The 15,256-nt window shown below is 40.7% G+C and overlaps 1 protein-coding gene across 1 annotated transcript; it reads left to right on the top strand.

Moving 5' to 3' along the window:
* Positions 1-656: 656 nt before the first annotated feature.
* LOC308239565 (COMM domain-containing protein 2-like) lies at positions 657-3,632 on the top strand (the record flags this gene model as incomplete). The annotated part of the gene is made up of 2 exons (XM_080652336.1): positions 657-1,215; positions 3,556-3,632. The coding sequence occupies 2 exons, from the start codon at positions 657-659 to the stop codon at positions 3,630-3,632; spliced, it is 636 nt and encodes a 211-aa protein (XP_080508462.1).
* Positions 3,633-15,256: the final 11,624 nt, after the last annotated feature.

Genomic DNA, 15,256 nt, shown 5'->3' with positions numbered 1-15,256 from the left:
AATTAAAAATGCCCCTTTCTTCTTAGATTTGCAGAAAGCAGTGAATTTCTCATATCCAACTGGTAGCGTTATTAGGTACTATTGTTCTTTTTTATCAAAGAGGTTATCCACCTGCTGAATTGTGTTTTTTTTATATCATTTTAGTAATTATGTTTTCATGCTTATATTTGCATGATTATATTCAAAGCTCTCATGTCTAATAAATGTGTTGAATGCAGAAGAAAAAGCAGAATGATAATATGGGGTATGAATAAAATGAATACTTCAATGCCCACATGTAATTGGGGTCTTAATTAAAGACCAGTCCAGAAGAACTTTAGGTGTAAAATCATTTTCCTTCATTTTTAATTTGAGGTTTACTATTTTCAAGGTAAAGAAGGGACATTTATTTTACTCAATTAAGCTACCATTGGGAAATTTTCTCTGGTGTCAGTGAGAGGAACCAAGATATTTTTAAAATATTATAATTAGGTTAATCCCCTGATGATCATAGCAAAGCAGTGATAGAATTTGGAACACACCCAAACTTGAGAGTATAAATCCATGCCAATTGCATCTCCAAGGCACTGAAGAAAATTGTGCTAAGCAATCAAGCAAATAAGACAAGAGTGGCGAGGGTGGGGTTGCGCTGAAGGGAAGGTGGCGGCCCAGCGAAGATGCTACTGGACTTGTCCGAAGAGCACAAGGAGCACCTAGCCTTTCGGCAGCGAGTGAACAGCTCAGTGGTCGCCGACTTTGGGCTGATTGCGGTGGAGTTCCTGCGGCGAGGCACTAATACCAAGATCTATGAGGGCGCCACCAGAAAACTCATTGTGAGTAGTGACACTGTCCAGCATGGCTTGGAAGGATTAATATACCTGTTCACTGAAAGCTCAAAGCTCATGATTTCTGAAGTGGATTTCCAAGACTCTGTTTTTGTTCTGGGATTCTTGGAAGAATTGAACATATTGTTGCTTCAGCTTTATCTGGATAACAGAAAGGAGATCAGAACTATTCTGAGTGAACTGGCATCAGACCTCCCCAGTTACCACAGCCTTGAATGGGGATTAGATGTACAGTTTTCAAGCAGAAGCCTCAGGCAACAGATAAAACCATCGGTGACTATAAAGCTACACCTTAATCAGAATGGAGATTGCAACACCAAAGTTCTGCAGACAGATCCAGCTACCCTGTTGCACTTGGAACAAGCATTGGAGGAGATGAAAACAAACCACTGTAGGGGAGTTATGCTAGTATCAAGTAGTCCCGGTTTTAAGGTTTATTTCCTTTTAATTGCTTGTGAATTAATGATGTGCAGCAGTTACTTTTTAAATCTATTTTTAGTTAATTGATAGTGATAACTACATATGGATTCTATGGAAGTTTTTTTTCCTATGACAAGATATGAAGTCATGTTCAAAAGCTAACAAAGTTTCTTTCCTGGTGCAAAATGTGGTCAGCTTCTTGACAAATTAGGATGTATTTTATATTTTAAATGAGTAAATAGGATTGAATCAACTGGAAGTGAATCTATACTGTTCATATTATCTGTATATATGAATGATTATACTTTTCTTAATACTTCTTTTGACTACTTAACTTTATTATTTTCCTCCTTATTGACCAAAATTTGAAAATAAAATTTGCAGTAAATAAGGCAATCCCAAAACTTCCAGTGAAAGAGGAGGAAGCACCACAAGAGAGGTCTGTAAAGTTCAAATACAGGGTTGGCAAAAGTAGGTTTACAGTTGTAACACACATAAAAAATAAGATAATTAATAAATAATAATCCTATCTAATAAAAGAGTAATATGCAAATTAACCATCACTCTGCTACACCAACAAGCCACGCCCACCAGCCATGCCCACCATCCAATCAGGAGTGAATATGCAAATGAACCCAACCAAGATGGCTACGGCCACAGAGAGCAGGAGGGAGGCTTGGGTTTCCCCGGCAATGGAGGAAGCCAAGCTTTCCACCTGCCCTTGCCTGCCTAGGCCTCCACTCAAGGCTACAAAGTTTCAATGATAGAAGATACATAAATCCAAACAGAAATGGCGGCAGCCACGGAGCTGGAAAGAGCAGGAGGCTAGGGTTGCCCCCGGTGATGGAGGAAGCCAAGCTTTCCGCACACCCTGGCCGGCCCAGGCCTCGCTTAAGGCTACAAACTTTCAATTATAGAAGATACATAAATCCCAACAGAAATGGCTGCCACCACGGAGCAAGCAGAAGGCTTGGCTCCACTCCAGGCTACAAAGCTTCAATTGTAGAAGATAAACCCCAGATACCAGGGCCTCTGCTTGGGTCAGCAGGGGGCGTGGCCGGCCTGCAAACCACCACAGGCCTCTCGCCCAGGCCACCCCACGCCCCAAGGGAACCCCCACCCTGATCCGGGACACCCTTCAGGGCAAACCAGCTGGCCCCCACCCATGCACCAGGCCTCTATCCTATCTAATAAAAGAGTAATATACAGATTGACCATCACTCCAACACACAATATGGCTGCCCCCATGTGGTCAAAGATCCTGCCATGTGGACACAAGATGGCCACCACAAGATGGCCAGCAGGGGAGGGCAGTTGGGAGGGACCAGGCCTGCAAGGGAGGGCAGTTGGGGGCGATCAAGCCTGCAGGGGAGGGCAGTTAGGGGTGACCAAGCTGTCAGAGGAGGGAAGTTGGGGGCAACCAGGCCTGCAGGGAAAGGCAGTTGGGAGGGACCCAGGCCTGCAGAGGAGGGCAGTTAGGGGTGACCAGGCCTGCAGGGGAGGGCAGTTGTGGGGGACAAGGCCTGCAGGGGAGGGCAGTTAGGGGTGACCAGGCCTGCAGGGGAGGGCAGTTAGGGGAAAACAGGCTGGCAGCAGAGCAGTTAGACATCAATCAGGCTGGCAGGGGAGTGGTTAGGGGGTGATCAGGCTGGCAGGCAGAAGCGGTTAGAGGCAATCAGGAAGGCAGGCAGGCGAGCAGTTGGGAGCCAGCAGTCCTGGATCGTGAGAGGGATGTCCGACTGCCCGTTTAAGGGCAGTCGGACATCCCTCAAGGGGTCCCAGATTGGAGAGGGTACAGGCTGGGCTGAGGGACACCTCCCCCCGCCATGCACGAATTTCATGCACTGGGCCTCTAGTACAAGAATAAACTGTTTTGCATTCTCACAACTGTAAACCTACTTCTGCCTACCCCTGCCTATTACTCACATGGCTATCTTCAATGCCAGGAACTGCTCAAGAGGACAACACTTCTTGGGTCAGTTGCTGCTCTTTCGGGACATCACTGCATGTTCCTATTGTTGCCCTAAAATCTTGTTCAAGGTAGAAAACCCAGTTCCTGGTTATTCTACCAAATTAATTCATGTTTCAAGGTGTAACAACAATGTTGTAATCTAACCTAACAGATATCCTAGCATAGGCTAACTTTTATGTACAGTTCATAATTTTATTAAATTAAACCCACTTAGACTACCCTAGATTTTATAAGGTTTGTGTAACCATATTCTATTAATTTGCTAAATGTTTAAAAGAAAGGCAGAGACTTCATTAGTTAAACTTTCTTTTATACCTGTACCATCCATAACATTAATAGCTGCCAGAGCTGTTTTTCAGGAACAAGCCCAGGATGTTTTGCAGAACCAGAGGTTTGATAAGGCTGAAACCAGCTAAGGCCATCCAAAGCTTAGAGGACCCTCTAGTGACATCCTCATGAATTTTTCTCATTATACCTTCATTATAATACTAAAATCTCCCCTCAGGGGGAGGAGATTTTCCATCATTTTTGAACATTATATATATATATATATATATATATATATATATATATATATATATATATACACACACATACATATATATGCATGTTTTCTAACTGCACAAGAGCAGGAATGTCCCCACCTATATATACAATGATGAAGTTTACCTTGATGTTTATACATGACTTCCCTGAATAAAGATGAATCCGATCCTTTGTTCAGGGACATGCAGATTTGGGAAGTGACCCTGAGTGTGTCCTTGCTTGCTGGCTCACAATAAAGTTCTTTCTCATAATATCATCTTGGAGTTGTCTTTTGGCTGACAACTACTGGCCCAGTCCAGTAACAATGTGACCAGGTTGCTTGTCCATCATGATCAAGTCTAGTATTGAAATAGCAGTAGAGCATAGACAGCAGTGCCATTTTTCTGACATGCAAAAAAATAAATAACAAATATTACTTTTCTTTATTTTATTTTTGAGACTATTTTCTTTTTCCCTCTCTATCCTGTTTGAAACACTAAGTCTATGCAATAACTACCTACTTTAACAATAAGATTCTGAAAAAAATATTTTGAAAGTAGGAGGGATGTTTTGTGTATGTAATTTTTGTGTGTAAAGGTAATTTTTTTATGTGGAGTAAATGGAACAAGTAACAGCAACGTTCATAACATTCACTACTTATGGATTTATAAACATCTATCACAAAATCACTAATACTACAGGGCTAAAAGGGACTTTAGGTATTTTTCTCCTTGTCTATAATATTTAAACTTTTCTAACATAAATGACCTTATTAGTGTTAAAGAGAAAACCACAGGCCCAAAATGGCATCACTTGTGCTAAAACCCATGATATCAAACCTAAATTTAATACCTGACATAATTGCTGTTCCAACCTCTCCCAGAAACATATCAACTGGTCTGGAATTTTCTGGTCAAAATCAGTGAGGTAATCTGTCACTTGGGAGCTCTCCATGCCTCATTGAATAGAAGAGGCGATCTGCATGATAAAAACTCCTGCCATTCCTTTCCCCCCATATGGTTCCTGCTCTAAAAATAATGCTTTCTTTCTTAACAGCTTCCTTGACCCACCCTTATTCATATAAAAGTCTTCCATTTTGGAAAGAGGTGAAGTAACAACCAACCCCACAAACATACAAAGGATTGTAAAAAAATACTACGAGCAACTCTACTCCAACAAACTGGACAATCTAGATGAAATGGGCATATGCCTAGAAAAATACTACCTTCCAAAACTCAATCAGAAAGAATAAAAAACCTGATTAGACTAATAACTACTGATGAAATTGAAACAGTAATAAAAAAATCTTCCAGCAACCAAAAGCCCTGGTCCGGACGGCTTTACAGGGGAGTTCTACAAAGCATTTAAAGAAGAACTAAAACCTATCCTCCTCAGACTATTCCAAAAAATTCAAGAGGAAGACACACTTCCAAGCTCTTTCTATGAAGCCAGCATAACCCTAATTCCAAAACCGGATAAAGACACTACAAAGAAAGAGAATTACAGACCAATATCCCTGATGAACATAGATGCTAAAATCCTCAACAAAATTCTGGCAAACCGGATCCAGCATTGCATTAGAAAGATCATACACCATGAACAAGTGGGATTTATTCCATGGATGCAAGGCTATTATAATATCTGCGAATCAATAAACATGATACTTCACATAAACAAATTGAGAGACAAAAATCACATAATTATATCAATTGATGCAGAAAAGGCATTTGACAAAATCTAACACCCTTTTCTGATAAAAACCCTCAGCAAAGTGGGAATAGAGGGATCATACCTCAACATAATATAAGCCTTATATGACAAACCTACCGCCAACATCATACTCAATGGGCAAAAACTAAAACCATTTCCCCTAAGAACAGGAACAAGACAGGGATGCCCACTTTCACCACTCCTGTTCACTATAGTGCTGGAAGTGCTAGCCATAGCAATCAGACAAGAAGAAGAAATAGCCCTGACTGGTTTGGCTCAGTGGCTAGAGCGTTGGCCTGCGGAATCAAGGGTCCCAGGTTTGATTTCAGTCAGGGGCATGTACCTTGGTTGCAGGCACATACCCAGTGTGGCATGTGCAGAAGGCAGCTGATTAATGTTTCTCTCTCATCGATGTTTCTAACTCTCTATCCCTCTCCCTTCCTCTCTGTAAAAAAAATCAATAAAATATATTTTTTAAAAAAGAAGAAATAAAAGGCATCCAAATTGGAAAAGGAGAAGTAAAATTGTTATTTTTCACAGATGACATGATATTGTACATCGAAAACCCTAAAGCCACCATAAAAAAACTACTAGACTGAATAAATGAATTCGGCAATGTAGCAGGATACAAAATTAACACCCAGAAATCTATGGCTTTTTTATACACCAATAATGAACTCATAGAAAGAGAAACTAAAAGAAAAAAACAATGCCATTTACCATTGCAACAAAAAAATTAATATACCTAGAAATAAATTTAACCAAGGAAGTAAGAACCTATATTCAGAAAAGTATAGGACCTGAAAAAAGAGATAGAGAAAGACATAAACAAATGGAAGAATATACTGTGTTCATGGATTGGTAGAATCAACATCATTAAAATGTCCATACTACCCAAAGCAATTTATAGATTCAGTGCAATCCCCATTAAAATACTAGTACCAACGGCATATTTCAAAGACCTAGAACAAACTCTCCAAAAATTCATCTGAATTAAAAATGACCCCGAATAGTTGCAGCAATCTGGTGAAAGATGAGCAATGTTGGAGAGATCACAATACCAGAGGTCAAGATGTATTACAAAGCCACTGTTCTCAAAACTGCTTTGTACTGGCACAAGAACAGACATATAGACCAATGGAACAAAACAGAAACACTGAATTTGACCCAAGCCATTTTGCTCAATTAATATTTGACAAAGGAGGCAAGAGCATACAATGAAGTCATGACAGTCTCGTCAATAAATGATGTTGGGAAAATTGGACAGATACTTGCAAAAAATGAAACTAGACCACCAACTTACATCTTACATAAAAATAAACTCAAAATGGATAAAGGACTTAAACATAAGATGGGAAAACATAAAAACCTTAGAAGAAGCCATAAGCAGCAAAATAGCAGACATATGTTGTAGCAATATCTATACTGATACAGTTCCTAGGGCAATGGAAACTAAAGAGAAAATAAACAAATGGGACTACATCAAAATAAAAAGCTTCTGCACAGCAAAAGAAACCATCAATAAAACAACAAGAAAGCCCACTGCATGGGAGAATATCTTTGCCAATGTTATAGCCGATAAGGGCCTAATTTCCAAAATTTATAGGGAACTCCTACAACTTAAGAAAAGGAAGGTAAACAATCCAATAAAAAATGGGCAAAGGACCTAAATACACTGAGTGGCCAGATTATTATGATCTCTGAATGCATAATAATCTGGCCACTCAGTGTATATCCTATATAATAAAAGGCTAATATGCAAACTGTCCCCTTGACCAGGAGTTTGACCAACAGGCAGGCCAGCCAACTGCCCATGTCCCCTCCCCCTGGCCAGGCTGGCCAGACCCTACCCATGCACGAATTTATGCACCAGGCCCCATATATATATATATATACACACACACACACACACACACACACACACACACACACACACACACTGAGTGGCCAGATTATTATGCATTCAGAGGTCATAATAATCTGGCCACTCAGTGTATATACCTTTCAAAAGAGAAAATACAGAAGGTCAAGAGACATATGAAAACATGCTCAAAGTCACTAATCATCTGAGATATGCAAATCAAAACAACAATGAGGTACCATCTCACACCTGTCAGATGGCTATCATCAGCAAATCAATAAAGAACAAGTGCTGGCGAGGATGCGGAGAAAAAGGAACCCTCTTGTACTACTGGTGGGAATGCAGACTGGTGCAGCCACCATGGAAAAACAGTATGGTGTTTCCTCAAATGCAACTTCCATTTGACCCAGTAACCCCACTTATTGGAATATATCCCAAGAAAACAGAAACACCAATCAGAAAGGATATATGCACCCCTATGTTTATAGCAGCACAATTTACAATAGCTAAGATTTAGAATCAGCCTAAGTGCCCATCAGCAGACAAGTGGATTAGAAAATTGTGGTACATCTACACAACTGAATTCTACACTGCTGTAAAAAAAAAAAAAAAAAAAAAAAAAAACAAAAAAAAAAACGGAATTCTTACCATTTGCATCAGCATGGATGGAACTGGAAGGCATTATGCTAAGTGAAATAAGCCAGTTAGAGAAAGATAAATATCACATGATCTCACTCATTTGTGGAATATAATGAACAACATAAACTGATGAACAAAAATAGACCCAGAGACACAGAAGCATCAAACAGATTGTACAACCTATGAGGGAAGGCGGAGAGGCGGAGGGGGGGGCGGGCGCTAAGAGATCAACCAAAGGACTTGTATGCATGCTTATGAGCATGACCAATGGACACAGAGAGTAGGGGGGTGAGGGCTTTTGCTGGGGGGCTGGGGGTGGCCGGGGAGAGGTCAATGGGGGGGGGGAAGGAGACTCAAGTAATACTTTAAGCAATAAAGAATTTAAATTAATAAAAAAAGTCTTTCATTTTGTGTAACCCCTAGGAGTGCCCTTCTATTTGCTAGATAAGATGCTGCCTGATTCATGAATCACTTAATAAAGCCAATTAGATCTTAAAATTTACTCAGTTAAATTTTTTGACATTAGTTATAGAAATTCCTCCCTTCTCTTCTAGATTTTAATTCTATTAAGTTGATTTTTGTTTAATTGATTATTCATTCTCCAATAGTTTTGACAGTGCCTGGCTAATAAAAGGTACTCAATGAATATTTGTTAACTCTTCTCTATGTGCAGTAGAGGAAATAAGACACTGAAAGGCTGATGTGATTTATAGTGGCTCACACAGCTACTGAGTAGGGAAACCTAGGTAAGCCCTGGATCTCCCAGTAAAAATCTTGTGTCACTTATTAACTATTTTGGATTTGAATCTTGCCTTGCTTCCTTGACTTGCTCTTGAAGACACAAGCCATGTATTGAACATCTAGAACATTGTCTTTGTTCCTCCACATGCCCCATTCCAGTCCAAATGCCTGGCTCAGAGATGTCTCCAAAGGAAGTCTTTAATAAAAATGTATTTACTACTTTATTCTAAAAATTGTGTTGTTAAAAATACTTTATTGAAAAATGCTTTATGGTCAAACTTAACTGATATATTGTAAATTTTCCAACCATATTTTTTTTTTTTTTGCAAAAAATTGCCCAGATCCCTATAAATATCAGGGTAACATAAAAACTACAGGGTACAATTTCTGTCTGCTGTTTGATAGTTGACCCAAAATGCTGTTAATTACCCACTTTAGATTGTTTTCAGCTCTTGAAAATTTGGGAAGATAAAAAACTTTTGTAGTAAACCCATCCCCTTCAGAAAAGTATAAAAGTAAACCACATGAACCTAAGGAACAAAGTAAACCATACAGATATGCTAGCTTTGATATAAACAGGAGGAAAATATCCATTTTCTTTATTGGGCATAACATCTCTGAGAATATTATCATTTTAAAATGCTAATCCTTACACAGTGCCCTCAGGCCTTGCCCTGATCCCCTATGGGAGCAATTCTCTCTCACTGTGGGCAGTAGTCCAGTCCCCCGTAGGCAAGGGCATAAAACTGATAAACATCAGTCCCTCAGCCCTTAGCCAGGGAAACAATAAATAACTTCAACAGATATGTAATTAACAGTCTGCTCAGCAAGTATTCGAGCTCCCCAAGCAGGGATTTAAGACCAAAGGTGCACCAGTGTGTCCCCAGCAGACGAAAAGCCCAGACATAAGAGACAACCAAGATAACACCTACAGATCCTCCCCCGTTCAGCAAGAGGCTTAGTACACTGTAATCATATCAATCTGTTCAGCTCAGACACTCATATTTCTGCTTAGGTCCAGCCAACAACTGTACACACTTGGTTAAAAAGGGAAATCTTAATGCAGGGGGTGGAGAGCCAGTACATAGAGAAAAGACAAACACTTTACGACCGACACTCTATGTTTTGTTTTGTAGCATGTAAAATTTACTTCTTGCTTCTGAGAATTGTTTTTCAGCCATAAAGCTTTCAAAAATATAGTGTACCTAACTCAAAGCTTTTAAAATTTATGTTATAAAATTTATTACAGTGACTTATAAATCAGTACTTGGTAGTAACAAATTATCAGAATGTGCCATATATTAAAAAGATAAATCAGGATTAAATAGTAAAGAGTGAAGGTGTTTTCAAATCAGACAGCCAAAGCACTAACTAATGGGAACATTTGCAAACATGACAGTGATTTATAGTAGGGCTCTTGGTTAGATGCATTAATCCAGCAGAAGATTTTGCGTTTATCAACTGGGACTTTTGGTCGATTGTTTATAAATCAAGAAGTTAATGAAGTCAGAGATCTATAAATCCAGACACTAAATTAAAAATTTGTAGCTTTTGGTTTATAAATGTTATCTCAAGAATTACATATATAAATAAGCAGAAAAATAAACTGCATTTAAACTCAGGTAAAGGTTAGCATTTATAAATCATAGTTGTAAATAAAAAGTTTAGCATTAACAAATCAAGCGATTCTAGAATTCTGTATTTCATAAGACCACAACAGGGATGTATAGAGCAGAATGCCAACACTTAGCAACTTCAGTGTAATTAGCTCATTACTATTCTGTTAATTTTAATAGGTTACAATTTTTTTAATATGATATTGAGCCCTGTCCTGTGTGACTCAGTTGGTTGGGCGTTATCTCATGCACCAAGAGGTTGCTGGTTGGTTGGGCATTGTCTCATGCACCAAGGGGTTGCTGGTTCAATTCCTGGCCAAGGCACATGCCTGGGTTGTGGACTCAATCCCTGTGTCCCTGTGTGGGTGCAGGAAGCAGCCAATCAATGTTCCACACTCACATCTCTCTCTCTCTCTCTCTCTCTCTCTCTCTCTCTCTCTCTCTCTCTCTCTCTCTCTCTCTCCCTCCCTCCCTCCCTTCCTCTCCCAAAAAAAGAATTTTGAAAAATCTTTTTAAAAAATATGGTATTGAAATTACAATACTTTTTTGCTATAACAAAAAAGAATTTAAAAAATTGGTCATATGTCAAATTGTAACCTGAAAAGACACTAGTTATATATGTGAAGTCCAAAGATCTTTGTTTCCCCTTCAGATGCACACGCACACAAGCATGCACAGACAATCTCAGGTAAGCACAAGGTTCTCATGTGTTGCTTTGCTTCCTAATTTCACCTCACAGTGGAACCCTGAGATGAGCACATGCCATTTGAGGGGCAAGTTGCCCAAGCCCCATGTGCTCGCCCCATGTGATGCTGAAGCACATGAGTTTGAGGGACGCTCACAGACCTCCTGTTTGTTTATCCTCAAATGTGTCCTGAAAGGAGAGGAAAGATGCTCATCACAAAATAACATGAGTGAGGCAGATTCAAGGGACACTGGAGGGCACGGGGTTACGAAACCCGAAAGGTGACTGACTCAGAGATGAGGGTGAACAGACATGTGTTTGCTCCTTTGGGCTCAGTTTCAGACACCCCACTGCTGGACTGTGTCCCTGTGAGTTACATGGCCATGGAATAGCTGGGCCCAGTGGAGTTTCAGGAGACTCATCCTGTCAAAGCTCCTCTCTGTCCCTGATCTCCTCATCCCATTGTCCCTTGAGAGTCAAGTGCCTTATTGTCCTGGATCCCCTGAGGCGGAGGTATAATATCTGCCTCTCCTTCCCAATTGTGGTGTCCCTGCCTGTGTCCTTCTCTATCCACAGCACATCAGGTAGTGTCTCACTAATCAATACCCTTCATGCTCCAGATTTGAACATTTGCTAATCTGTGACCCCATGTGACCTAGCATCTATGCATGTTAATAGGAACCTTCAGGTGCTCTTCCTTAAGGGAGATAATAATATGGGACTTTATAGAAGTAGAGGGGAGGGAGAATAAGAGGTGGGAGTAGATGGGGAGAGTTGTATGTCGAAGGTGTTTGGGAAGAGGGACATCTATCCTAGAATCACCCAGATAATACCTCATAGGCCACCACTTCCTACCATGATTAGAGTGGGATTAAATCCGATCTCAGCAGCCACTGCATCATGAGCACTAAAGACTTGAGTAGAAAGTATCTGCCTTTTCCCTTTTCTGTTTTCATTGACTAGTGATTCACAGATGTGCACACCATGGACTCTCTCACATACCTCTTGCTCAAGGTCGGAAATTGTAGCTTTGCAAGGCAGACACAGTCTCTTGTGAGGAGTGGGGAACAGAACAGGGGACCTGAGGCTTATCCATCCAACCCCATTCTCCACCGTGACTTCATGACAAGTACCTTGCTACACATCTTCTTCAAATTCACGTTTATGGATTGCACATTTATGGAGGGATAAAAGGGGTGGGGTGCGTAAAAAAGCCTGGGGGATATGCTCCATCTGCCCCTTGACCCACTGAAAGTCATTCTGCTCTGTGTCCCGGGAGACTGAGCCCTGCCATGTGCATCACCCGGGCTCCTCTGTACTCTGGCTTCTGTTGGGTTTGGCCAGTGGGAGGTGTTAGTGGGAGCTTGGAGGACAGGAAAGGAGCAAGGTCATGGAATTCATTCCTCTCACCTCTTCCTGACTAGGGCATTTATGGCAGTGGCTGTCCCCCTCCACAGGCACAGCTCCTGCCAGTGACCCTTCCTACAAGGCTCCCTCTCATCCAGCTGTCAGAACGCCTTTCCCCTTCAGGTGTGGTACAGGCCTCTGTTATTGCAGGTCCCTGGGTGCCTCAACATCCTTCCCTAATCCTGTCCTCATCTCTGTAAACAGTCCTACACTAAAAGAAGTCACCTAAGAGATCATCTTGTCAACCACTCTCCTTCTTTTAATGGATAAAAGAGTCAAATTTCATACAGCTATGGCAAATTAGGGTTAGATTTTTAAGTCTCTGGCCTCCCAGTCTAAGCAGTGCCCCACATAACCCTCTGCCTTGCTCCGTATGGAAAGAGGCCTGGGGACAGGACTGTTGTAGTCAGAGGAAAGGCCATGGCACATCCATAAGGAAAAAGGGCAGGAAGAGAAAGGCATGGTCCATGCACTTGCATTGGCATCAACAGCACTGTGTTTGGGGCAACACCCCTTAGATGTAGAGAGAGGCAATCCTCACACTGCAAAGCACATTTCATGCCTCCTCCTGCAAGGGTCAACCCAAATTCCACCTTCTGTTTGAAGCCTTCCTGGAACTGAAACCACCAAGCAAAATTAAATCCCCATAGAATTTATTGCTGGTAATGTTGCTCTGAAAATAAAGTGAGATAATGCACATTGAAACACTATAGGAAGGGATAGATTTACATACAGTGTCTGTTTTGACACGAAAGGAAACATAAAGAAGATGCTACTACTATCTTAACCTGTAATTAATATTCTCAACTTTTTTCATAGGGTTCAAATGATGGCTCAGTGAAGAATGAGTAAATAAACTTAAATTGGCTTAACTTGTTATCAGAATTTTGGATGCAATGCTTGTTTTTGCCTGGGCTTATACATCTGGACCACTGTCTGCAGTAGCCAGTTATCCTTTTCAAAGGAATCACTTGACTCAGAACTGGTAATCAGCTCTAAGAGAGAAGGAAAATATCTCTCCCTGAACTATACTTCATATACTGGTGAAGCAGCCAGAGAATACTTTGAAACTCAGCTTCAACAAGAGCACATATCTTCCAAAGCCTGATAGAGATGGCAGGATCTCTCAAACCAATAAAACCCTAGCAGTCACCAACAGGCAGGCATCCACATTTCCCTCTGAGCTGTGGATACTGAGACAACTTGAAGAAACTGTCTGAATGGTAAAAGAATGAAGCTTCAGGTTCAATGAAGTTCAATTTCTTCTTTGGAGTCTCAAGAAGAAATACAGGCTGCAGAGGCAGCAAACTTGTTATCCCCATTTTGCCCTGAGGAAATTCTGCCTGTCGGTATTCACTGAGCAGTGAGTGGAAAAAGAACCATCTGCAAGGTGCTCTCAAGGAAACAGAAACATGAAAGACAAATTTCTTTCCCTCAAGTACCTGCCGCTATCAACAGAAACACCCCAGTGCTGTTCTACAGAGAGAACTCTGTTAGAGAATTCATAGAGAGAATACTGGAGTTGTAGTTACTATGGACAGTCTAAGGTGGACACCATATATGCACAGTGCTTACAAGCAATTAGACAAACAGACACACTCACCGTGACCCATATGGACAACCCTGTTTTTATTTCATATACATAAATCTGCACCAGTGTCAGCATGCTTGGATATAGCAGGAAGATACTTCTGACTTAGAAGAGGCAGAAAGAATAATTTACGTTTACTTAAAAGACCACCAAAATCAACACTGATTCTGACTTAAATAGGAAATGGAACAGTTTAGTTCAAAGGTGAACTTTAAGGAGAGTCCATCTTGGTTTAACTTGTGTTGCTGGTACAATCAAATGCTGCCTAAGAGTTCTCTGAAGTTGGGAAACAGGCTCTAATCATTAGAATACAGGCCTTAGGTTGCAAGTTAAGAAAATATTTGTCTTTTAATCAACAAAGATCAATTGAATTTTACAGGCTGTTAGAGGAAGCCTATCAGAGACCATTTGGCCATTTGCCTGTTGACCTTATGGTAACCTTTTGTCATTTTTAGAAGGCCTGGGTCATAAACCTGAGCAGCGGACCACCTGAACTAATTCTTCCCAGGAGTTTGACACCATCAGGGTGTATCTGACCTCAAGGCCTAAATTGACATCACCAGGTCTCAAGATACACTTCATAAAGAGCTCACCTGCAGGACTTCAAGTCAGGAAGTGCTGTTGTCAACTGCATCCCTGTGTGCCACCTCTAGTTTTTCATTGGCCATAAAATTCTGAAAGGGCTGTGTGGACTCTGGCTGCATCTCTCCTCAGCTTGCCTTGTGGATGAGTGCCCTCCTGTACACATGCCTGTTATTGCAGCTGGTGTAAATGACACCAGGACTCTTTTTATGAGTCCATCTTCCCAGTGAGAATTCTCATTCTTCAGGGGAATGTGTGTATAACCTTTATTAAGATGAAGTATTCTCAAGACTTCTCACATTAAAAAATAAAATACCTATTGAAAGAAGGATGAAAAAGAGGGAGGGAAGGAAAGAATTACAGAATTATAACTAATAACAATTGTCACCATTTATTTTTTAAATATATTTTATTGATTTCAAAGAGGAAGGAAGAGGGAGAGAGATAGAAACATCAATAATGAGAGAGAATCATTGATCGGCTGCCTCCTGCACAACCCCTATTGGGGATTGAGCCTACAACCCGGGAATCAAACCATGACCTCCTGGTTCATAGGTAGACACTCAACCACTGAGCCACGCCAGCTGGGCTGTCACCATTTATTGAATCCCTGCTATACAATAGGAATTTTCTTATTTTAGAAATATTTTCTCATGCAAGTCTCAGAGAAACTCTAAGATATT

The sequence above is a fragment of the Plecotus auritus genome (genome assembly GCF_963455305.1).
Source record: "Plecotus auritus genome assembly, chromosome: X".
In the NCBI taxonomy this organism is placed as follows: domain Eukaryota; kingdom Metazoa; phylum Chordata; class Mammalia; order Chiroptera; family Vespertilionidae; genus Plecotus; species Plecotus auritus.
This window is presented reverse-complemented; position numbering and strand designations above follow the sequence as displayed.